The sequence below is a fragment of the Anabrus simplex genome, chromosome 1 (genome assembly GCF_040414725.1).
Source record: "Anabrus simplex isolate iqAnaSimp1 chromosome 1, ASM4041472v1, whole genome shotgun sequence".
NCBI lineage: Eukaryota > Metazoa > Arthropoda > Insecta > Orthoptera > Tettigoniidae > Anabrus > Anabrus simplex.
This window is the reverse complement of record NC_090265.1, coordinates 1,662,876,999-1,662,903,559: the sequence shown is the minus strand read 5'-3', so window position 1 is coordinate 1,662,903,559 and position 26,561 is coordinate 1,662,876,999. Positions and strand designations below refer to the sequence as shown.

Here is a 26,561-nt window from a genome sequence, read left to right as displayed (position 1 = left end):
TTTCGAGATCTTTACCTGGTTTGGGGAAACAGATTATTTTAGCTACTTTCCACTGATGTGGAAAATATTCTAGGTTTAGCATTGCGTTAAATATGTTTGTTAGGATGTTTATCATGTTATTATTGAGGTTTTTTAACAGTAATGATGGTATTCCATCTTCCCCTGGAGCTTTATTATTAGGTAACTTTTTAATAATGTTCTTAATTTCAATAGGTTTAAATTGGGGGACGGGTGAGGGGTTTGGTGTGTTTAGGTAGTTTATTACTTTGGTTTTTACTTTTTCATCGTGGGCATTGTTTATTAGCTGAGTATTAGGAGTGAAGTTGGTTTTTAGTGTGTTAGCTAGTAGCTCTGCTTTTTCTACATGCGAAGTTATTTGTGTTCCGGCTGAGTTTACTAGGGGAGGGACTGGGCCCGTTCTGTGTGTGTGAAAATTTTTGCCGTTCTCCAAAGGTTATTATTATTATTATTATTATTATTATTATTATTATTATTATTATTATTATTATTATTATCACTATTAGGTTTAAGGTTTTGCAGTTTAGCGGTCCACTGTTCGTTATGGAATTTTTTAATTTCTCTTTTGGATTTAGAGTGTAGTCTGTTAAATTGTATCTTGTTTTGTAGTGTTCCTATTTTCTGAAAAAGTGTACGGGCTTTGTTTTTGTCGTGTATTAGTTGTATTATGCGTTCCGGTAGTTCTTGAAGCTGTCCTTGTTTAGCTGTAGGTTTTGGTCGTGTACTAGCTTTAGCTGCAGTGGTAAGAATGTTTGTGAATTCGGTTATGGCTGTGTCTATTTCTCCTGTTGTAGTCGGGGTGGGTATGGGGTTCGATTCCTGTAGATAGTGAAGTTGTTCTTTAAATTTATCCCAGTCTATTCTGTGTGCTTGTATTTTCTTGTGCGTGTTTCTGTAATAGGGGTCTACTCCCAGTTGCATGAGTACGGGTCTGTGGTCTGATCGTAGGGCTTGCATGGTGTCAATTGTGATGTTACTTGGTAGGGCTATGTCGTTAGTGTCGGAAAGTAGTGTATTGTTGTACCAGTAATAGAATGTTATAATGCTATAATAAAGTAGTCGTTGTGTAAGTTATGGTTGCGTAGTTTATTGCCGGATGTGTTATTGGTTTTACTGTGCCAATCAGAGTGTTTGCAGTTAAGATCTCCGGCTAGTATAACTTGATCGTAGTCTAGTAAGATGTCGATGTCACTGGTGATGAGTTTTTTCCTGGGTGGAAGGTATGCTGATATGAGAGTTAGTGTGTCTGGTCCGTTTTGAATTTGTATGGCTGTTGCTTCTATGTGTTGTGTTTCTGGTAGTAGGAGGTGGTTGTGGGAAATGCGTCTTTTTATAGCGACGATAGTCCCACCTCCACCTCTGTCCTGTAAATGTTATAGTTCCGGAGTGTGAATCGTTTTGTGGGTTTTAGCTTGGTTTCTTGTATTAGTATGATGTCGATATGTTGTGTGATGTACTGTGTGAGTTCCGCCTTCTTGGCCCGGTCGTTGAGACCATTTGCGTTCCAGTAGGAAACTTTCAATGGTCTCTTACCCATGTTTCGGTGTTTGAGAGTTGGAAGGCTAACTGTAGTAGGGAGTGATTAAGCTGTTGTATTGTTGTGAGTATGTTGTCCATGAATGTTTTCATCTCTATTTGTAGTGTCTCCAGAATGTATTTTACATAAGGTGGGGTGCTGTCTGAGATGGGGAATTTTGTGAAAAGTTTGTCGTTTGGTGTGTGAGGTGTGTTTGTGTTGGGGCGCTTTTGAGGAGGGGGGGGGGGATTTGTGTAGTGTTGTTTGGTAGTGTGGCTGGTATTGTTGTGTTGTTGGCTGTCTGGGGGGGGGGGGGTGTAGTGTTTTTAGTTGTAGTGGTTGGTCGTGGGCCCTGGTGTAGTTCCGGTAGTGAGCGAGTTTTCTGAGTAGATGGTTTCTGTGTTGGTGGTAGTTGTTGTTGTGGGTGATTGGTGCGTTTCAGGCGAGGGAAGTTCTTTTCCAGCCATGTTTTATGTGTCGGGTCGGCTGTATTACTCAGTTCTGCGTCATTGTCCGGGACTTCTGACGCGAAGCCTGGAACATTCCAGCGGTTTGTAAGGGGGGGGGGGCTGGAATGAATTGCTGGGGGGGGGGTATTGGTGGTAGTGATTTGAGGTGTTTGTGTGGTAGTTTTTTGTCTTTTTTGTATGTAATCAAGATATACCTTGCACCTTTTGGAGGAGGCGGAGTGGGCATCTCCGCAATTTGCGCATTTGAGCCCTTCTGAACCCCGCATTTGGCAGTTAGCTGGCTTGTGTGTTCCTGCGCATTTAACACACTTAGGCTTTAAGTGGCAGTGTGTCCTTAAGTGGCCATAAGCTTGGCAGTTGAAACATTGTTGGGGTTGGTGCACTTCGTCTATTCTTTTAGGTTCAGTCCTGATTGGGATGTTCAGTATTTCTTTTACCTCGGGGAGGTCCTTGTTGGTGGGGGTGGTTTCATAATTGATGATGAAGAGTGGCATTGGTGCTTTTCTAACTGTATTGTCTTCTTGCTGGACGTTTCTGTACATTTGTACCACTGTAATGTATTCGAATCCCTGTTCGATTAGGTCGTTAGTGATTTCTTGAGGGGTTAGGTCAATTGGTAGTCCCCTAACTACAATTGACTTTCTGTTAGATTTTTCTAACGCTTGAGTGAAGTAGTTCATGTCGTGCTTGTTAAGTGTGCCTGTGAGTAGTGAATGATCAGTTTTGCTATGTACACGGACATTAGCTCCGGTCTTAGTGGGTTGGAGTTGAAACGTTTAATGCTTCAGAGCTCTCTCTACGAATAAACTTAGATCTCTCCAGTGTTGGGCGGAATTGATATGTATCAGTGGAAGTGTTTTCTGTTCTTTGTTTTCCATGGTGAGTGGTTATGAGTTTACTGTTAGTGTGAATTATCGTTTATTGCAACAGCAGCGGCGGCAGCGCCGCAGCGCCTCGGGTGGCCCTTAGCCACGAGCTGGGCACTGTGTCGGGCCAGGTAACGTTATTAAAGTGGTGTCCCCACGACAGGACCCGAGACAGTGCACCGCGTGGATGGTAGATTTTAAATTGGGCTTAATAGAGCCTAGAGCGAGGTGGATTCTCCCCCGGCAACAAGCCGAGTCCAATCTCTGCCAACAATGGCCGAGTCGTCCAAGCTGGTTGCTGATCTCGCAGAGGTAACGGCTAGCCAAGATGTTTCCAAAAGCCAATTTGCATAAGAAGAAGAGACGAGCGACCTCACAGGGTCTAAATCTCCTCCCCCAGTGACTCAGCAGGACGAGCGAACACTCAGGTTCTAATGTCTGAAAGGTCTTATAAGCAGCAGCAAAAGGAAAGTGAGGAAATTCGCAGCGAACCAGAAACACGTCTGTCCTGCTTCCTTGCCATCCAAAGAATGTGTTGTGTTGTGTGTTGTTCGGCTTCCGTTGAGTTGTCTGCTATTGTCATATGTCTGTTTTGTACTTTTCTACGAAAGAATATATAACATCCACATTCTAAAGGTAAGTCTGATGAAGCCATTTTTATTTTTCGTGTGCGTGAAATATAATTCACTGTAGCAGTATGAGTTTTAAATTATAAAATGTGAACATTGCCTGTTAAAGCATAGCCTTCAGTGAAGAGAAGCGTAGTTCTTTACGGTAGATTAGTGCTGCCATCTGTGAGATAGGTCGTGAATTATTTGGAAGTGTATGATCTTGTAACACGGCCGGCAACCTGGCAGCTGCAGCAACTATGCCCTACGCCTCCTGTACCAAGGAAGAAAAATACAGGCAGAAGTGAAAAAGCCACAATTTTGACAACCCCACAACACATAAGAGAACGAAGAGCAAAGAAAATGGCGAAAATGAACCCGAAAGCGAAAAATGGATCCGTACGAAACACTGATGATAGCAGGTGTGGATATTATGATGGACTCTTCAGCGAAGGCCACGACGGGCAAATCTGGGTGTGTTGTGTGAAGTGCACTATGTGGTGTCATGAGAAATGTGCAAATGCACATGGTTTAAAAGATTTTGTGTGTGAAAAGTGTTCATAAACAGAATTTTCCATAGACGGCCATCTTACAAGACTGTCTTCTAATACGGCCATTTTGCAATGATCCTAAATAAGTTCAAGTAAATTCATCTATATGCCTTTGCTGGCAGGACCTAGTGTTTACAATGCACTATGTCTTCTGGTACGGGCTAGAGCAATTTTGTTGCTTTTATAGATCTGTCTCTGTCTTATCCTTGGCTTTGACAATATGAAAGTGACTGAGGTATGAGCGATGCTAGTAATGCCAGTCCCTGCTATGAATGGTGTAAAAGTGTTGCTCATAGGGTCGGTTGGTGCATGCATTTCAGTGGGCTTGGCAGACTGATATGTAATAGCAACTCTGGTTCGGTGAGGAAAGCAACGGGAAACTACCTCACTCCTCATTTCCCTAGTACGCCTCTTCAGTGATGCCTAGGCCATCTATGACAGCTGATGACAGAGCTGTTGAGGATCGCACCAGCGGCATCGCTGACGGACTGAACATACATACATACAAATTCATCTATAATACATTTGTTTTGAATTCCTGCATACTAAACATTTAGTAGTTATGTACCTTTCATTTCCACTTAAATTTGTCTTTGTACTCCTTTTCACCTTCGAATAAAATATACGAATATACTGCACCCTACGGGTCAGGGTGATCACAGTATTTTTCCCAACTAGTCAGTTACATATCTCAGGGTATTCATGCCTCCAGAAAAATGGTTAATTTTTCTATGTTTTGGTTTAACGTGCGTTCAAAGAGAAAATAATGGCAACATATGCGGTCCAGCATTACGTAATTCAACGCTCAGTAGTGGATTTGCGTACGCAAACTTCAGTCGACCTTTCGACAAACACATCTGCTTAACGAGAACCTTACTCACTAAGTATAACTACAGACTACCATTATAAATGAAAACTCATTCCATTCTAAAAAAAATCAATCAAGAAACACATTTATTAAATTATCAAGACTTGCGAAAGAAATGGTTAATGTCAAATATTGCTCATGATCTTCCAATTGTCAACCTAATAAATAAATATTCTAATTCCTAAATCAAATATTCTAAGTCAGCACTGGCTTATTCCTAACTAAGTTTTCATATCTTAACATTCTGGGTCGCGTATTCCTGAAATGAATTGTTGCTTTGTTTCATCTTCCTATTAAAATTTACATCTGGTCATTTAAGTATACAGTATATCATAGTCTTCTGATCACGGTCAAAATTCGGTATATCAGTAAATTATTCCATCACTCACGGTGATAATTATACACCCTCATCAAAAATACAATCATTACATTGTTCAAATTATCGTAGAAATGAACTGAATATGAATAAAAGTGTTCTGAATACTAATATGAGTGACCTAAGTTACATTGAAAATTATCTGAGTTCGTTGGTGCAGACTACAGTGAAGAAAATGAAATATTGAATGACGCACTAAGCTTCTCGGTCCAACTGCCACTTAAGTATGGCTCCTAACTAAATATTCACTCTAATAATATTTCAGATTAACAAAGCATCGATGATATCCTACGTAAATCTCAAATAATTTCCCTAGTCTAGCTATATAATTTCTTATGTAACGTATTCCAGTTCAATATGCACGTAGCCGATAAGCATTTTTTTTCATATATGGATGTGCAAGTGCCTACATTAAGATATTTCAACACTACGTTACCATACTAGTTACATCCTAGTTTGATCTTCCACGCCATTAACATTCATACAGAATACGACACAGTCATGCATCCGTATACCCATCACCGGTTGTTATAATAGTCAAACCACTTTCACACTTCATTAAAATATGCGTAATTTTATTGTCCATACCTTGCTATAGTTTCCCCCTGGGGTATACTTATATTCCGTAGTCGCTTTACATGTGCTCCTATATCGCACATTATATATATTTACGTTTTACTTCCAGTTAATCTGCACAATAATACATTTAAAGTATCATATATACTTCATTATTTCATTACTAACCTTCGTTTCAACCCATATTTAATTCATTTAACATCTATAATTATCGCGTTTAACTTCCAATATTAATTAAACACAACGATACGTATCACTCCAATAGCGCAGAATTCGTTCCTCAAAGCGCATTTTGTCATCCAATTTAACATATAACCCCAAATTCAGTATCTATTTTTTTTTCAATATAATAACACAGCAAAGAGTATGGTAATTTAACTTAACCTATTCAAACATGCGTCCCACTGTGACGTAAACTGGGTTTGACTGGTATTACATCATTCATGGCTCTTTCTAACTAACCGGGATTCTATGAAACATATGTTACACTACGTCGCACTTTTAAATCGTATTCTTACTTCCTTGGATAAGATGATATAGTAAATACGTTACCAATCTGTCACGAGATATCGTCTTAAATATTTCGCACTGCACTTTCTTGTATTCACTGCACACTTAATTATCTCACGTTCAGGCTATTCAGATCTATTGCATATACTGGTAATACTCTACATAAGAAATTATACTACTTAATACTATTACTTAGCTCGCCATTCAATATCTCGGGCCTTAGTTGCTCTTCGGTCTGGTCACAGGCCTTGGATTGAGAACTGGGCAGGTTCTCCATCACTGGTATCTCGGGTAGAGTGACCTCCTCCACACGGGTCGGGTGGTTTCAACTGCCAGGATGACATCTCCCTCCAGGTTGGTCTATGCCGATTTAGCAAGCCATTATCTGTTCAGGAACACAGTAGACAATATCCATCGATACTGGAAAATGTGAATTCATCATGGTTCTGCGAAGTATATATATATATTTATAATGATTGCCTCTTTATTTAGGCTATCGTTGCTATTATTTCCACTTAATATAGCTCAATTTCAAGCTCTCGCGACTCAATCAACTTCTTGTTTCCGAACGATTTTTGCGTCTAAGTATTTTGACGACCTTTTCAAAATTTCTGGATTTTATTTCTTCTTTACTGTATTTCAACGTTTATCTCTTCGTTTTCTTCAATATTATGGACCTCTGAGCTTAAAATCCACGTTAGATACTGCAAATCTTGCTTATTTTTTAGAGCGATGTTCAGGAAGTCTTATCCTTACCAGGTCAATTTTTTAAAAGTCAGTTTTTATAATAATCCGATTGACCCTTCTTATTTTTTAAAACAATTCTATCGATTCTACACCATTGTACACCGCCTTCATAGTGGTAGGTTTAAGTTAGTCATGGCCTTCTGACATATATAAGTATCGATATCCTACTACACATTTCTTTGCCTTGGCTGGCCTCTATCTTCCGTAGGCGCCATTTTGTAATACGTCCAGTAAATGCATCGGGTACAATACTTTGGTGGCCGTATTTGAGAACCTGACCCTATCTCCTAAATTATTGATGATTTTAAGAGCTGCTGCAGTAGGGCCTACTTGGATTCTTACTACTCCAGAGATCAATTCAGGCCACTTATTTAATGGTTTTGTTTAGGGTATGACTTTTAGTGCCGGAAGTCGAGGACATGTTCGACTTCTCAGTTCTATAGGTACTATTTCCGGTATACCCCATAGGGCTGAGCTACATTACAGCTGTGTGAGGGTGTTGTCTGTGGGTGTAGGTGGAGGAATGGAAAGGAAGAGGTCGTGGACTTTATAAAGATACCATCCCGACATATGCCTGGAGTTGAAGTGGAAAACCACGGAAAACTATTTCGAGGATGGCTGGGTGGGGGGGGGGATACGAACCTCTGTCTCCCGAATATAGCGCTAGCAACCATAACTGGCCGAGTCCCAACGCACCGAGATAACTGTATAAACACAAGAACCTAACTTGCTTAGCACTTTTATTCGGTTCACTGACGTAACTTGTATTTGTAGAAATTAAAAGTATAGGCTCAGTATTATTCAATCATTTACCAGGGCATTCATAATTTTACACATATCTTCATTAAGGCCGACTTACCGGTACCAGCAGCTCTCAAGAACTCTTGAATAGCATTACAATTTTCTCGAAGCCATTGACTTACCAGTGCCAGCAACTCTGAAGATAGCTCATGAACGAGGGCCACGGCTCCTTGTTGCAGTCCTGCACTTGCTGTTGCCTGTTGCCCCACCGCAGCGTCCTGCGCCTGCTGCAGCTGTTTCATGTTCCCCACGAGGTTCTGCGCTAGGACGGCTTGTTCCTCCGAGTGGTGTGCGAAGGAGTCCTAGAGTAGAAAAACAATTATTTATGTTCTGTACAAATTAAATAAATACATATTTTCATAATAGACTTTACTTATTAGCATTCAGCCTGAGGACCCTATGAATAAGAATAGTACATTATGCAAAAAGCCTACAATAGTAATAATTAAGACAAGAATATGTTTATAAAACGAGCGAAGCGACTTTTATGATTTCATACTCGTGTCTTAATTACCATTTTAGGCAAGTTGCACACGACTGTTTATGCTCGACGATAATTATAACTCTAATTTTTAAATATTCATAAATTTCTGTCGAGATGTCGCTTGACAGTTGAGTTTACTGAACAGAGCGGAGAGCGCATGCGCTGGGTTATTGTTAATAGGAGAGTCGAGCATATTAAGCCCCTAGCCTTTTATTTTGTACTCCATTGCTATACGGTGATTACAAAATATATTGTTTCATCCATTTGTGCGAACAGCGTGTTGAAGATACTTATTTCCTAACATGAAATTATATATATATATATATATATATATATATGTCTTGCTGGAGTACCGTAGTTATGAAAGTATAATGTACAGGCATGCACAGAAATGGTGTCCCGATATAAACAAAGCATGACGTCCCTCCATCTCCTGGCTTAACACACTGCTGCAGGTTGACAGCCCGCTACAAGACTATTGTGATTGAAATTGGCACAGTAGTGGATGTATAGCATTACACACACTGTGCCTTCAGCACTACCCGTTCACTCCCTTCTCCTCCTTTTCAACACTGGAGTGGTCTTCAACATTACCCGGTCACTCCCTCCCTCGTTTTCAGTAATGGAGTGGGGCAGTGTAAATAGTTTATGTCGGGACACCATTTCTGTGCTTCCGTGTACACCCCTCCAGGCTTGCGCTATCTGACAGTTAAGGCTTGGAAGTTCGTGCCCTAAAAAACTAAGAAATATGTATGCAAATATGCTCTTAAAACTTGAAAATATGCCAAAAAATATGCACTATTAAAATGAAAAAAGTGGCAGTAGACAAGTCAGGTTAGTATTTATAATAATAAACTTACATTTATTCGTTGGAGGTTGAATCAGAAATGGTCCCGCTGTCAATGCTAAGTGATGAACTGCAGTTCACAACCATCACTGTGCACAAATTTTTAACTGAAGAACATCATCTCTTGTCTCGCAAAACACTTTTGTTATGTGAAAAACTGCTTTCCTCATCACAAGATGTTATTGGAGCATATTTAAATGATGATAACTGCTCCACAGAAAGAGGCACATCGATCTACCAATGGGAAAGAATTGCGTATTGTCTCAACAATGCGATTAAGAGCATGTGCCAAACAAGTTATATGAATTAAGTTAGGAAAATTCCTCTTAGTATTTGTTCGGATTTAAACATAAAAGTACCTGCATCGGTAACAAATAAAAGTAGCCGGTCTTATTTGATTCCAGATTGCCATAATAATTTCAATGAGTCCATCACACACTACGTTACAGTTACATTGTTACTGGCCGGCAATCCACACACATTAAGAAGATAATATGGTATCGTCTTTTTTGTTCCTTATTTAAGGCACCCAAAATTACATTAGCAATAAATCGGCCCTCAGAATCAGTGGTTTCATTAATAGACAACCACACAAACTGATCCGCTAATTCAACTTGTAAATTTGCTAATACGTTATTGTAACAACGTCCTATGTAAGTCTTACGCAACGTACTTGCTTGAGGCACATGTTGTCGAGTGTATTTGGCAAGAAAATGTTTTAATGTGGGGTTAGTTTTAAACAAGGGAATATCAGCAGCTAAAAATGCTTGGCACAAGTCGTAAGAAAATTCACTAATCCTACTTCCTACTTTTTGAACAGGCTCTTTATTTGCGAGTTTGCTAGTTAAATTATCCTTATGTTCTGCTGTGTTTATGTGTTGAACTATTTGAAATCTTTTATCACTCTCTATAGTTTTCCCACATGTTCCACAGAACAGTAACCTATTATCTGTAGATAATAAGTCACCTGAAAACTCCTTCTGTAAATTAGTTCATCTACTACTCGAAGTTGTTCTTATTTTCAGCATTTAAAGAACTGTTTAATGGACTCTTTATATGCGAAACATAGTTTGGTCACAACCAGTTCACAACACCGTTACAGGACTCAATGGACACCCAGTCGACAGCTATTGTAAGCACAAAGCGTGAGGGTAGATGAAACAGGGGATTCACTGCGTGACATCATAACTCCTCACCACATGACAAGATGCATCAACATGCGCAACATTACTGCCAACATCAACCAGCTGAAAAAAATACTGTAGAACCATTAAACTGATTAAAATATGCCATATAGGCGCTAAAATATTAATATATGATGCATTTATCAAAATCACTAAAATATGCAGTTATATGCACCATAAAAGCGTGTCCAAATGATTGAAAATTCCATAATTCGTGCACATAATGTATAAGCATACATTTTTGACCCCTAAGAAAAAACATGCAAATGCATGAACTTCCGGCTAGCGGTAGCAATAGCTGTTTCTCATGCACGCAAAACTATCAGTCAGCTCGTGGTCGTAACATGCCTGTCATAGAGGAACACTGGTTGCGTTGGTTACAATGATGTCGAAAAATTGATTGCGCTAATTCCAGATAGACCCCAAGCCCAAAAATACGAGTGTATCCATAAAGAAACAATCCAAACAACATGGCACTACAGCTTTTGAAGGGCCTTGGCCTACCAAGCGACCGCTGCTCAGCCCGAAGGCCTGCAGATTACGAAGTGTCGTGTGGTCAGCAAGACGAATCCTCTCGGCCGTTATTCTTGGCTTTCTAGACCGGGGCCGCTATTTCACCGTCAGACAGCTCCACAATTCTAATCACGTAGGCTGAGTGGACCTCGAACCAGGCCTCAGGTCCAGGTAAAAATCCCTGACCTGGCAGGGAATCGAACCCGGGGCCTCCGGGTAAGAGGCAGACACGCTGCCCCTGCACCACGGGGCTGCAAAATATATCCATGTTAATAATAATTTTATTAACCTAACTTTGTAACCCTGACCTTTTGCGATGACAGTCCGAATTCACGTGAAAGCGAAGCGTTGCCTGACAATCGGAGGTGTTCCTGAAAGCAGCCATTCAACTCCTTTCTCCACCTTGTCCTCTCTTGATACTATCAACTCTCAGTCTGAAGAGAAAAACTTACCAGGAAACTTACCGTAGATTAATAATAGATCTATAGTTTAGGCTGAAGAGTGTAGGACGTCAGTATTGGAGTACTCAAGTACTTTATACATGTACATCTTCTGTAATAACATTGCCAGCCCTGTAGATGGTTTTCCATGGTTTTTCGTCAATAGACTAGGCAAATTTCTTGCCCTTTTGTCTCTGCTAAACACGAGCCTACGCAAATCTGCCAGAAATACAAAGATTGTTTAATTCTACAGTCCCTTTCAATGTCCCATTCGAGGGACAGATATTCGCCCATAAAATAGGCCTTTTTTAATGCTATTTGTTCGGGGCGTCGACCTATAAGGATCTTTTGCCTCTACTTCCACCATATGATATGAACTTGCGTGTAATTGGAATTGCGGAATTGTAGAGTGTTGAATGTGAGGAAAGGATCGTTAAGGACGGCACAAATACCGAGTCCCCAGGCCAGAGATATTCAATTTACAATTAAGAAATTCTGACCCGGCCGGGAATCGAACCCGAGGCCACCGGGTGACAGGCGGAAGCATTGCCCCCTAGACCGCGGGGCAGGACATAAAATAGGCCTACATTAAATTCGTTACACGATATGAACTTCTACCCACATATTTTGGTATCCCCTCAAGGAACAGAATGCAGACCATTGTACTACAGCACGACGCGCAAGTCATGAGACTTCAACACTCATTAACACATGTGTTGTGACGACACCCAGAGCGCTGGCCGATGATTACCTGTTCCTCGTCAAGTGAAATAAATAGGCGCCATGTAGCCACTTGAGAAAATAAACGCCGCGCCGCACCGGATCGGAAATAGCCTGCCTCGTGTCACTGTTCGCCTGCGACATGCAGCGGCATCGTACGCTTCGTGGACCGGGAAGAACGCCGCCCGCCTCTTGATACTAACTCTCAGTCTGAATTCACACGTAAGAGCAAATCTTACCAGAAAACTTAACCTAGGTTAATAATAGATCTATTGTTTAGGCTGAAGAGTGTAGAGCGTCAGTATTGGAATGTTCAGGTACATCTTCTGTAATAACATTGTCAGCCCTGAAGATGCTTTTCCACGGTTTCTCATCAACAGACTAGGAAAATTCTCAGTCTGTACCTAATTAAGGACACAGGCGTTTCCTCCCCAGTTCCTAGCCCTTACTTATCCCATCTTTGCCGATAACCTGTTTGAGAAAGTGCGATATTAAAACAGCCAAAACTTTTTGTTTTTAAATCTGTAAATACGGCCGCGCGGAGTGGCCGTTCTGTTCACGCGCTACAACAATATAGCCAAGCTCTGCATCCAGAAGGCGAATGGGTTCGACCCCCTCCGTCTGTTGTCTTGAGAATGATTTTCTGTGGTTTCCCATTTTCTCTTCTAGGCAAATTCATCTCATCTTCATTAGCGCCTCAACTGATGTTGGTGACAGGAAGGACATCCGGCCGTAAAAACATCCCATAAAATATCATCTCACCTCATCGCCGGCCGCGTATCAGGGAACGGGACTAAGCGGTAGACATACATTCTATAAATACCGCATTTACTCTTTCTTGAATATTCCCCTTTAAAGTATACAGTCACTATTTACTTATCGTATCAGAAGCACTAATGTATACATATAAATACAAATTGTACAACCAAAAGACAAATATATATCAACATAACAATCATAACCCAAAAAAAATATCCCAATGTGATAGATTTGGCTATATAGGTGACTTCCTGTCGAGCACGGTGCTTGGAAAAGTATATGCTGCGTTGGCTCCTTAATGTGAAGATTGTTTTTAGAAATGACGAACCACAATGGAAGGGTCTAAGAAGACCACAGAACATTTCAGAAGAACAGTCTTATATGGTTGCTGACCAACTGTTAGCCACTTTCAGGGACTCAGGTGTTGCTTGCATGAGGTCTTCCATAGTACATGCAGCTGGGCGCAGCTTGCTTTGCTGTCGAGAACCACAATCACATAACAGCAGTGATGCCAACCGTACGATCTGGATCGTACATGTACGATAATTCGATGCTGTGTCCTATCGTACGATCCAACCCATATTGTACGATCCTGTGACGTATCGAACAATCCTCCTGTCTTGTTTTCCCTTAAAATGCGTAGATTTTTGTTCCTTCTTTTATTCGTGCAAGTATTGTTCTATCATAGATGACAAGTTGGAATGAGAGGGAGAGGCTTTCCGAATAATGAGATTCCCAAAGGGAATTTACCAAGAATGGGCTCTTTCCTTTCTGAGTTACTTCACGGTCTCTCGCCTGTGCCATAATCAATGGGTCATAGAATTCGCCTTCAGCAGATTGACGATGACTGGAGGAATTTAGCCTTTGTCAACGTTAGTGATGATATTAAAGTCTGCTCTAATATAGGTGCATTTTGTGCCAAGTTACAGGAGGTGAAAAACACGTTCGGTGAATGCGAGTTTTCCGCACTTCCAGAATTTGCACTCTGTTTTGCCACTCCCTCCCTCGAAAGCTGATTGATTCAGCAAAATTAATCTTATTAAAGTAAAAAAACCAGGGATAGGCTAATTACTTCTACGCTGAGTGGATGGTTCCTGGCCAGTCAGTGTGTTCGAGTCAGTGGTACTTGTAAATATTTCAAATCGTCGGAGGACATGCTCAGAAGGACGACTAAAGCCGAGTTGTATAATGAACCAGCGTACTCAAGTACCGGTACTTCGAAACCTTCTGGTGCGAATGTACCTAGAAGTTCCATAGAAGAAGATGATCATGATGACGATTTCCAGCTATTATGTTAGACATTTCAGTGACTTTATTATCTCATGTTGATTAATTCTTTACAAATCACCCAATTATTGAGTAATGTAAATAAAAATTATTTTCGTATCCTCGATAATGTATCTCACATATTAGGATTATGACTTATATTTATCTTCCATCCTAACCAGATTAAATGGGGAGTTGCGGCAGTGGGACACCTAGCAATGGTGTTATAGGTAATCCACAGAACGTACAGTTCTGTGTGTGGCCCGAACTAGTGGTACTCGACTTTTTGGAAATTTCATATTATATACCAAGAATCGAACCAGTCGGGCAAGCTGCTGTGTAAGTGAGCTATTTCGTCTGTAAAGAGACTTAAAAAGCTAATATTTTAATGGTTATTTTAAGTCGTACGATCCTCTCTTGAAAAAAATACGATCTTTTTGAGGTTATTGTACGATCCTGACCAACTCAGAGGTTGGCAACGCTGCATAACGGTGAGTCTACGCGAAAACCCCACTTCAACATGTTAGATTTGCATCTTGTAACGCCTGAGCGCAATCCATTAAGAATTTTTTACGTTAGCCAACCTTCTGTAAGTAGCGTTTACGGGTCCAACTCACGGCCGATCCCTCGCTACACTTCTTGTAATGAAATGGCTAGAGCGTCATATCAAGTCGGCCGCGATCCAACTCCTCTCGATTTCAGAAATGGCCGTGGATCGTACCTGGATACTTTCTCCCGGTCAATATCATTAGGAATTATGGATTTACCTAACCTCAACTGTTATATAAAATAAATAAATAAATAAATAAATAAATAAATAAATAAATAAATAAATAAATAAATAAATAAATAAATAAATAAATAAATAAATAAATAAATAAATAAATCATTAATAATGCGTTCAGGAAGTAGCCTGTATTATCCGTACTATCGATTAATGAGTGTGCGGGATTTAGATAAAATATGTGGTAATAATAAGGCGGAGGAAAAACTTATCTGAAAAGCTTAATCCATCTTCAATATCACAGTTATTTATAAAATAATTCATTATATTTATCGTATTCTCACAGTTGGACTGGATAACATAAAACATATATGGTACTTTTTGTATAATCTGCCTGAGGAAAAGCTTATGTCAAGAGCTTATTTATTTTTATGGACTGATATTACTAGCGCACTTTTACAGTGTATAGGAATATCCTAGTTTTATATCACTGTGTACGCTTATGGTATTTTTAGAGAGAAAATTAATTTTTCTGTCGATAAGTTTTATTTGTAGCAACATCTTCCATAAGTTTCCCTAGAAGTATTTTCCATTTTCCTGCTTCATTTTCGTATCTATAAATAAAATAATAAAGTTTTACTGGTTTTTCTGTGTTGTTGTGGGAACCTACAGAAGAACATTCACTCCTAGTCCCATTTTGATTTTTTCTTTCCTACAAATAGCACTCTTCACAACCATTATAACCCAGTATCAAACCATAGGGATCATCCAGTTTATCCAATAATCTCAAGATTCATACAAAAAGTACATGTAAGTTTTTGTTTAGTATAAATCCGGTTAAAGTAGCATTGAGCAATTAATAAACACGATAGAAATTGAACAGCCGTAATTGCGAAGCATTCTCAATACTCTGTTACTATGTGTTCACAAGTAGAGGAAAGCAGAAGCAGACATAACCTCAAGCAAAGAGTCTCAACTGCTCTACGAAGGACGGAACGTGACTGCTTCATGAAGCTGCTTCATCCACCTCACTCATTCGTATCAATGACAAGTTGTGCTTTCCCTCACAATATTCTATTTACCCTCACTGGGAGGTTTGAACGTTAGTCACGTCCGTAGGTATTATCTCACATTACCCTACACGTGACCTCCGGGTGGTGCTAAACGAGTAACAGCGTTAAAGGTGACATACAATATGCCCAGAAACATAACAAGTAACGGTTCTTTTCAGAACCATCAAACTAGAGGTGAGAAACACCCACTCCGCATTATGCAACTTAATATTGAAGGCTAAGTTCTGCCAAATGCGAATATCTGCAAAAACAACTGCATGACATTAACATTGATGTTGTTAATATTCAAGAAACCCATACCAAAGATGAACAGGATCTCCAGCGTAGAAGCCGAATACCCGGTTATACACTGGTCAAAGCTATCCACCATCCACAATATGGCATAGCCACTTGTGTGAAGTCAAGTTTAAATGGAGTGTAAGTAATTGGCTACATTTATACTGTAACAATTCAGATAAATGACTTAAAATTGTCAATCTTTACAAGCCTCCATGTGCGAATTGGGCTCCTACAGTACTGTCGGCTTTTGATCACCCTTGTGTATACACTGGAGACTTCAACAGCCATCACACAAACTTGCGGTATGACACCATGGATGTGAATGGGGAATCTCTAGTTCTATGGGCAGAAACTAACAATATGCATTTGGTTTTTGATGTAAAACACAAGGGAACCTTCCACTCCGCACGCTGGAACAAGGATTATAACCCAGACTTGACATTCGTATCTAAAGATCAACTAGACCAACCACTCAACACCACTCGCACTGTTCTGTCCAACTTCCCAAACAGTCAACATCGACCTGTTATGGTGGAAATCGGTTTGAAAATTCCCCTTGTAAACTCAATGCCCGTACCCAGATGGAACTTTCAACGAGCCAACTGGAAAGGATTCACAAAAGACCTTGACTCCAGCCTAGCTGCGGAGAATCTTCAGCCGACAGCAAATAACTTCGACGAATTTGTTAAACTAGTTATCAAAGCTGCCAACTCCAACATTCCTAGGGGTTACAGAAAGGAATATGTACCCGGATGGAATGAAAATAGTGAGGCTTTATACCAAGAATACCAAAGTTCTGGAAATCAACAGTGGGCTCACAGCTACTCCACTCTTTAAATAAGAGCAGAAGAGAGAAATGGGAAGCTACACTCAAAGAAATGAACTTCGCAAAGTCAAGCAGGAAAGCTTGGAGAATCTTGAATGCGCTAACTGGCAAGCAACACCCCAAAAAGCCGCATCCTAAACTGAGTCCTGACATTATAGCCAACAGGATCGTAGACCTCACTAGGTCAAAGAGGGACAAGAATCATACCAGAATAGTAAAATGTAACCTTGCTAAACTTTAGCGCAGTGCCCCGAGAAACGAGCCGCTTTCCAGACCCTTTTCCACAGTGGAAGTAGAAAATGCAAGTAAACAACTGAAAATCGGCAAGGCTGCTGGTCCCGACAACATCTATAATGAAATTGTAATGGAGTTGTATTACTCCATTACCTTAGAACTACATATATTGGATTCCATTTATATAGTTTAACATTATGGTGTGCGTGTCCACGAATTAAGAGTTCGAGATACCATGGTCCCTTCTCGGATTTGCGCATGGGGAGCCATCTTGCAGTGGACTTGGTTATAGAAACACGAGGTGGCTAGTGTGTGCTGCGATCTGTCTGCGAAACGTGAAGTTTACCTGGCGAGGACCGTGCTCGACAATGATGTCTGAGCGTTTTTTTTTTAATTCTTGGACTGAATTGAAGAGACGCTCTGAAGCTAAGCTCTTGGTTGTGGTTTAACGACAAGTTAATTATTCAAGAAAAGAAGATGTTGGTGAATTTCGATCCGGGTTAATGGATTTCCACCTGAGCGTTAGGCTCGAAGTTTGGTTTGATCCTTTTGAAAAGATTATTCACTTCTAACTATCCGACCTCGTAAGTAGATTCATATGTACTTCTGAACTGGGTTGATCTCGCCGAAGAAACTACTAATAATGACGTTTGAAGACATGGAGAAAATTTATGGCTATGATATCTGAGAAATGGAATATTTGATGTTTCGGACATTTGTTTTGAGCATTTAAAGTGAAGGACTTTTCCTACTTGTCTTGTTATGAGCTTGTAAAATTCAATCTAGGTTTGGGGTTTCAAGGTTCGATGGTAACTATGATATTAATTTTAACTTTTGGTTCTGTTACTTAAGGTTTCATGCCCATGAAACAAGATTTTATATTTGGGGAGCTCCTCACTATGGTAAATATGTATGTAGTATCGGTGCAACCTAATTCATTTTTCTTATTTCCCTTTAAATAATAATAATAATTATTTGATTACTAAATTTTTCAAACCTATTCGAGGGTGTTAGCTAATGTTGGAATTTTGTTAAGATGAAAACCTTTCTGTGGTTAACTCGGTACTGGTGTAGCCATTTTGAATTATGGTGACTGTGTTTTGTTACTGCCGATGTAATAGAATGTACACGTGCGTGGGCGTTGTCCTGTTGCCTGTGACAGTCGAGGATCTGAGTTGATTATTGACGGCTAGAACCGTGTGCTGTAATGGTCTTGATTTTGCCGCCTAGTGGTGGACCGGTTTCTGTTTGGTGATATTCAAGTGATTTAAGTTTCGGTCACTGATGTAATGTTCTCTTGTTAATCCTTCTTGTGGATCATGTACCTTCATTTGGATTATTTCTTGAAGATTACTAAGGTAATATAGGTTGGTAGGGTATGACCGAGATTGTCATTGGAGAAGTTTTCATCTTCAAGATTGTAACTGTGAATTTATAGATTTTAATTGTCATTTGATTCTCTTTAATTAATGCATCGACCTTGATGGTTTAATTTTCAGTTAATTTTTCCTTTTAATTGATCTAGTTGCAACATTTAAATTTTAAATCAATTGTAGTTAGAGAGGTCGGTTATTTTTCTTTAGAAGATTTGTTAATTAAAGTTTTCTTTTCCTTCAAATTTATTCAGTAGTTATTATTCCAGCCTTTAGCTAATTTAATTTGTTTAATTGATTCGCCTGGCCTCTTGGCCCTGTTGCTTCTACACATTGCGACGACCTTTCTATTGGGATTGCACGGTAAGTGATGTGGTACTTATTATTCTTGTTTTCTTGATACAATCCCTGGTCGTGCTATACGCTCTACCTTCGTATTTCATGTCGTGAGAGTGTATTTGGTAGCAGAGCGTGGTTGCCATAGCAACTACGTTCTGTTATTCTCGTTATTTGTGCTTTGTATCTGAGCACGTGTAATTTACTGAACTACTAATTGATACCTGGTGTATCACCTTTTCTTTTCATATTTCTTATGAATTATTGGCTAATTTAGCCAAGTCACAATGGTCTATTGGCTGGAATAATAAGGAGATTGAGACAAAAATTCAAGGTTGTGAAGGGAAAGGCAGACTTACGTTGGGTGGTAACTTCTGTGTTTTCTGTTTCATATCATTATGCCTGCACGTGCTGTGTTGTTGCCGCGAATGTTACGAAAAGGGGAGCTGCAGTACGAACTGCAAGTGCGCGGCTTGGTATCAACCGGTTCCATGGAGGGTGACGTTGCCTTGCTTCTGGCTTCCCTTGATTCTGCTGTAAAGCCAGGTGACATGAACATCCAAGTGGGTGAGTCAGTGAATTACCTTTCAGTTTCAGTTAGTGAATTGTTAGTCTTTTTAAATCAGCTTAAAGAATGCAATCCATCTGACTATCAGTTGAGAAGGCTAAAAGCTCGAACTAATCACCTTATCAACAGGGTTCAGGATTTAATTTCCCTTGGGCCTGAAGGAGAGTTGATATCCCAGTGTACTTCCTTGTTGACTTCTGTCATCAACATTTCAGTGGAACTTGATTTAATGATTAGTACCAAAAAGGTTGGTCAATTGTCGTTGAGTGATGAAATTGAGAATAATGAAAGTAATTGCCTTGGTCAAGCTAATGAGAATTTTTCTCCCCAAAACGTAAGTAATCCGTGCTCATCTCATTGCTGTGGGCTAAGTCCTGTGCTAGAGAATTTGTTGGTTAGGTCATGTTCGGCCCCAAACTCTTTTAAAGATCTCTTTAAGGATGTAAAGGTCTTTTCTGTAGATTCCATTGACGAAACAATCAGATTCCTGCGGTTTCTGGTAGAATTATCTGAGTCGGCTAATGTGTATAGCATGGATGCTCTGGGGATTTTTAGAGTGTTATTTCCTAACTGTCAAGGTGTCCTTAAAAAAGAAATTTCTAAGGCTATTAGCAGCAATTTAAGTGTAAATGAATTTCACGAGTTAATCTTGGCAAGGTTTATTCCGTCCCTTGCGTTACAAAGTCCAGTTCCAAAACATTGTTATAGGACGCAGTACTTGCATGAAAATTTATTAACCTTATCTGACTTATTATTGCGATTTCTTAAATTTGGTTTAATTTACCAACTTCTAATGTGTAGTGAGCTTGATGTGTGCCGTTATATGCATCCACTCTTGTGTCATCAGGTCTGGGTTATGTCACAATTAATTAGTGATATGTTTTCGCCCTCGTGTGGAATTGGATATGAATACCATTTACCTTGTATGACTCTATCGTTACTGACCTGGTTAATGTTTGTTTTATTCCTTGTGTCAACTGTTTATTGGGCAGTTACCATCTTGGTTGAGCCATGTGGATCAGTATTTGATTGGGATGACTTGTTGGTCTCGTACCTAAACCTTTGTGTTTTTACTGGTTTTCCCTGTCTTAATTATTGCTTGCATGTGTTCTGCTATTTCTGATGTGCCGAAGCCACTTACTTATTGCAAGGTGTCGATTGGTTGTGAGGTATTCATCAGGTGTCTGGGCCACTTCAAGTTTCTCTAATCATAATTTGTTGGTTGTATATTGATTAATTTAGCTGGCATTTTATTAATTTCTGTTTTGATTTCATCCTGGGGTGAACCTTATTTGGTGTTTGATGTTTCTCATGCCTGACTGTCACTTGCATTGTTGTTATTGTGCACCCACGTGGTAATTATGTACCTGATTCATGTGATCTGGTTCCTTCCTTCCTCTCTTCATGCATTGCCTGTTGATCCGACGTCCTCTAGTGTTTAATCTTTTTCTGTAAAGCCCATCTTATCTTTACCTGCCACTCAATGGCATTTTCTCTCAGTGGTTCTCATAATGTCTCTTGACATGGTTGTTGTCATCTTGCCGTGTTATTGGATTTGATACTTAGGTATGGGACTAAATAGCAAATCCTTTAGCCGGTACTGGAATCCTACTAATGATGGTTTATGGGGGCCATTTGCGGTGTAACTGTCTTCTTCAAGGACTCTTGGGCATTTCCATCGACTTGACTTCTATTCCACTACTTATGTTTTATTTACCTCGTCCCCTGGGGGAATATTGGGGGAGGTACCTGTTTTGCTGTGGAGCGACAGTGTGATCTTGACATCACATATTTATAGACCGGGTAATGCCGAGGTTCTGCAAAGAACAACTGTGGTATATGTAGTTTGGATCCTTGCTCGTTATTTCCCTGTTGGTTCTTCTAATCGAAGGATTTAATTTGCCTTTTTTTAAAATTGGTTGGATGTTCCATGGTGGGATGAATTGTATCTGTGATTCCGTGGGAGTAGGCTAGTTACCTGATTCCAGATTGTGTTCCCTCCTGAGTTTCTGCTATCCCTGTTTCTATCCTGCTTTATCTGATGTCTCATAGCTTGGCGTTAATTGTTGATCTGTTGTGAAGACAAACCTATTGAGCTCTCTTCATCTATTAGTGCTAGTGGTCTCCAACTGATCGTGCCTATTTCCCTCGCTATGAATTGTTTACCATTGCTGTCTTGGATTTTACTTGTTTGATATCCTGTTCTAGGTTACTTGAAATATAATTATTAATTGTGGATTGATTGCTTGTCCTTCTTCTTATTCTACTGGGTGATGTATTTGTGGTGGAAAGTTGAACCAGTGTTAGTTGAAAAATTATTTTATGTTCTGGTCTGTCAATTATGTTCTAGTGTTTTAAAATTGTTTTCTGCTCGTGGGAATCTGGTTAGGATTATGGGTGGTATAGTCTACTGACAAGGTGTTTTGGCCATCTTGAAAAGGGGAAGTGTAAGGAAAGTTGTGTTAAGTGATTTCTTTCTGTTGAAGTATTGTATATTCGTGTGGACTTCACGTTGTAAGGTGTTCTGGTACCCTGCCTATTCATCGCTGTTATCATCATTTTCTAAAGTGTTTAGGGGAAATTTTGACTTGTTTTACTGTATATTGTTTAATTTGAGTTGTGGGTTCATGTAATGTACTCAGAGTTTTCCTTCTTCCGTCCGTTATGGTAAGGTAGTATTGAGATGATGAAGGATTCATGACCTAAGGAGTGTATCTCTTTTTGACCTGTAGGGTATGGTTTCTGATCCTTATTTTGGATGTGGATTTTGGTATTATGGGGGTTGATTTTGAGAATAATGTTGGGGTGGCATTATGGTTTCGTTCAGAGGTGTCTGTGTTCCTCTGAAGTCATGATGGTTGTTATTGCGGTTGTGATGATATTGGGTGCGCACTCTGTGATTTGTGAGATGCTGTCGAGGATTTGTATGTCCTTTACCTTCGTGGCTGACACATCGGCACTGGTGATCATTTGAGTGGTATTGAATTGTTGTTATTGGAGTTACTAGTATATCGGTTGTTGAAGTGTGGACACCTGGGGGAGGTTGTACATTGCCTTTTTATTTTTCTCTTGGTGTCAAGGTGGATTTGGTGAAAACTCATTTTATGTATCTACAACTCATATTTTTTTAAAAAATTCTTAACTAATATGTTAATTTTGATAATTGTGGTCTTGCTCTTGATTCAACTTCTTATATTCTCTGCCATGTCTTGTTCATCTGAGGTCATATTACTTATGCTTGTAGATTTAGGGGTTCTTTTCAATTAACCTGCCTGGGTAAGGCATTTAATAACGGGAGTTTCATCTGAATGATGTCGTTGGTATGTAAGTTATCGTCCTGTCATGAAGAAGAATGAGTATGAGATTATTCGTTCGTGCACTCGGTACTGCAGTCATCGATCCTCTACCTGCATATGGGGGCTTGTAGAAGGAGTATGTGATTTCAGAATAGTGTTGTCTCCCGTCTTTCTCCTGGTCATTTTCTGTCCCGGTGTAGGTGTCCATATTGTATGTTGATTGTCTGGTAATCGCTGCTAGTTCGGTTGTTGATGACCCACCTTACGCGTACCCTACATCTGAATTGTGCATATGCCTCCAACTGTAATTAACCTTTTACCATGGCTCTGATCATTGATATCTTCTACTCTAGTTTATTTCTCTATACTAAGCATGTTTGTTCCGTGTCCTTCTATTTATTCTTGTTCTAGTCATTCACCTTCTCTTTGGAATGAGATTATGTGTACTGGGGTATGGAAGTTGATCCTGAGTAAGTGTTGAGTAATTGTTGATTTCTGAACTAGAAATGATTTCAAAAGAAATTTTGGTGGGGGACTATGTAATTCTACTTGTTTGCTGGGCCTTGATTTCACGGAGATGTATATGTGTGTTAAATTTAACTGTATTGTAATGTTATTTCCTCCTTATTCTTGCTGTTGGCATGATTATTGATTGTGTGTTGTCTAGTTATTTATGTAATATTCCTTGATCTGGAGTTCATGCCTCTATAATAATGGAAACTGATGATAAGGAGATTAGTGTGGAAACGTCACTTGAGGATTATGTAGAATTCGGTGCACTGACTTATCTCTTGAAGATGTTTGTGTTTCCTGGTTATCTTATTTTATCTTTTCTTTTCTTCTCCTTGTATTTAATCTTATTAATTAATGTGTTAATACTTTACCATTCAGAAAGTCATGCCTTTTTCCTACGTAAAAGAAGCCCCCAAAACAAGTTCCAGAGATTTTTTTATGCTACTCTTAAAATTATTGTAAGACCAGTCTTCTCAGCGTAGTGTGTTCCTGAGGTTTAATTGTGTTACAACGAACTTGAGTACTCATGTACTACTCGTGTTAGGTCAATCGCTTCGGAATTAAGTGAACATTTCAAGGAAGATTGTAATGTGGAAAAAAAAAGAACTTAAAGGAATCTTAACGAACTGTGGGCGAGCTGTAGCACTTGGTTTGGCAATGTGTGTTCATGTGCCTCTACTCGCTTCGTGACATGTCAGTGTTGGTTGTTGGAGGAAACCAAATTTTCTTATATATAATTGTAAGTTTCATCGGGCCTGCTCGTCATGCCCCACCCCTTGTAGATCTTTTCGAGGGGGAGGCTGTAATGGAGTTGTATTACTCCATTACCTTAGAACTACATATATTGGATTCCATTTATATAGTTTAATATTATGGTGTGGGTGTCCACGAATTAAGAGTTCGAGATACCATGGTCCCTTCTCGGATTTGCGCATGGGGAGCCATCTTACGGTGGACTTGGTTATAGAAACACGAGGTGGCTAGTGTGTGCTGCGATCTGTCTGCGAAACGTGAAGTTTACCTGGCGAGGACCGTGCTCGACAATGATGTCTGAGCGTTTTTTTTTTTTAATTCTTGGACTGAATTGAAGAGACGCTCTGAAGCTAAGCTCTTGGTTGTGGTTTAACGACAAGTTAATTATTCAAGAAAAGAAGATGTTGGTGAATTTCGATCCGGGTTAATGGATTTCCACCTGAGCGTTAGGCTCGAAGTTTGGTTTGATCCTTTTGAAAAGATTATTCACTTCTAACTATCCGACCTCGTAAGTAGATTCATATGTACTTCTGAACTGGGTTGATCTCGCCGAAGAAACTACTAATAATGACGTTTGAAGACATGGAGAAAATTTATGGCTATGATATCTGAGAAATGGAATATTTGATGTTTCGGACATTTGTTTTGAGCATTTAAAGTGAAGGACTTTTCCTACTGGTCTTGTTATGAGCTTGTAAAATTCAATCTAGGTTTGGGGTTTCAAGGTTCGATGGTAACTATGATATTAATTTTAACTTTTGGTTCTGTTACTTAAGGTTTCATGCCCATGAAACAAGATTTTATATTTGGGGAGCTCCTCACTATGGTAAATATGTATGTAGTATCGGTGCAACCTAATTCATTTTTCTTATTTCCCTTTAAATAATAATAATAATTATTTGATTACTAAATTTTTCAAACCTATTCGAGGGTGTTAGCTAATGTTGGAATTTTGTTAAGATGAAAACCTTTCTGTGGTTAACTCGGTACTGGTGTAGCCATTTTGAATTATGGTGACTGTGTTTTGTTACTGCCGATGTAATAGAATGTACACGTGCGTGGGCGTTGTCCTGTTGCCTGTGACAGTCGAGGATCTGAGTTGATTATTGACGGCTAGAACCGTGTGCTGTAATGGTCTTGATTTTGCCGCCTAGTGGTGGACCGGTTTCTGTTTGGTGATATTCAAGTGATTTAAGTTTCGGTCACTGATGTAATGTTCTCTTGTTAATCCTTCTTGTGGATCATGTACCTTCATTTGGATTATTTCTTGAAGATTACTAAGGTAATATGGGTTGGTAGGGTATGACCGAGATTGTCATTGGAGAAGTTTTCATCTTCAAGATTGTAACTGTGAATTTATAGATTTTAATTGTCATTTGATTCTCTTTAATTAATGCATCGACCTTGATGGTTTAATTTTCAGTTAATTTTTCCTTTTAATTGATCTAGTTGCAACATTTAAATTTTAAATCAATTGTAGTTAGAGAGGTCGGTTATTTTTCTTTAGAAGATTTGTTAATTAAAGTTTTCTTTTCCTTCAAATTTATTCAGTAGTTATTATTCCAGCCTTTAGCTAATTTAATTTGTTTAATTGATTCGTCTGGCCTCTTCGCCCTGTTGCTTCTACACATTGCGACGACCTTTCTATTGGGATTGCACGGTAAGTGATGTGGTACTTATTATTCTTGTTTTCTTGATACAATCCCGCATTGTATATACTGTATATACTGGCTCACTTCTATCTTTACTTACATACTCCAAGAGAACAGATCGCCCAGACAATTCAAACTGTCAAAAGTCAGAGCCATTCTCAAACCTGGCAAACCTGAGGGCAGCCCCGAAAGTTATCGACCAATAACACTGCTCAGTTGCATATTCAAGCTTCTTTAACGAATCCTCCTAACCATAATAGCTCCGTTCATTGAAGCTGTTACTCCTCCTGAACAAGCTGGATTCAGACATGGATGTAGCTGAACCGATCAATTTCTTGCCCTAATTACATATATCGAAGCTGGTTTTCAAGGACAACTAAAATCAACAGCTGTTTTCATCGACCTGACAGGTGCATATAGCACTGTTTGGCGACAGGGACTGATCTACAAACTATTGCAAGTTGTACCAAGTCGAGAAATCGTGGATCTTGGATCGTGGATGCTTAGTGAAAGACAATTCGAAGTGTCTCTAGGCAACACTAAAAGCCACAAACGAAAACTAAATAACGGCCTACCACAGGGATCTGTCTTAGCACCATTGCTATTCAATTTGTACATTCATGACCTACCAAACACAACATCAACCAAGTTCATATATGCTGATGACATCGCATTGGTAGCACAGAGTAATAACTTTGAAGACGGTGAACAAATTCTGACGGAGGACCTTTAGAAGTTGTCAACTTTCTTTAAGACCTTTAGATTGATCCCCAGCACGACAAAAACTGAAGTGTATTGTTTTCATCTAGCGAAT

General features: G+C 39.5%; 1 protein-coding gene across 1 annotated transcript in view; it reads right to left on the bottom strand.

Annotated features, from left to right (window-relative positions):
* The window catches only part of LOC136858667 (serine-rich adhesin for platelets), a 500,703-nt gene that overhangs the window by 72,366 nt on the left and 401,776 nt on the right, over positions 1 to 26,561 (bottom strand). Inside the window, exon 14 of the mRNA XM_067138381.2 lies at positions 8,030 to 8,209. Coding sequence (XP_066994482.2) covers positions 8,030 to 8,209 — 180 coding nt within the window. The remainder of the gene's footprint in view (positions 1 to 8,029; positions 8,210 to 26,561) is intronic.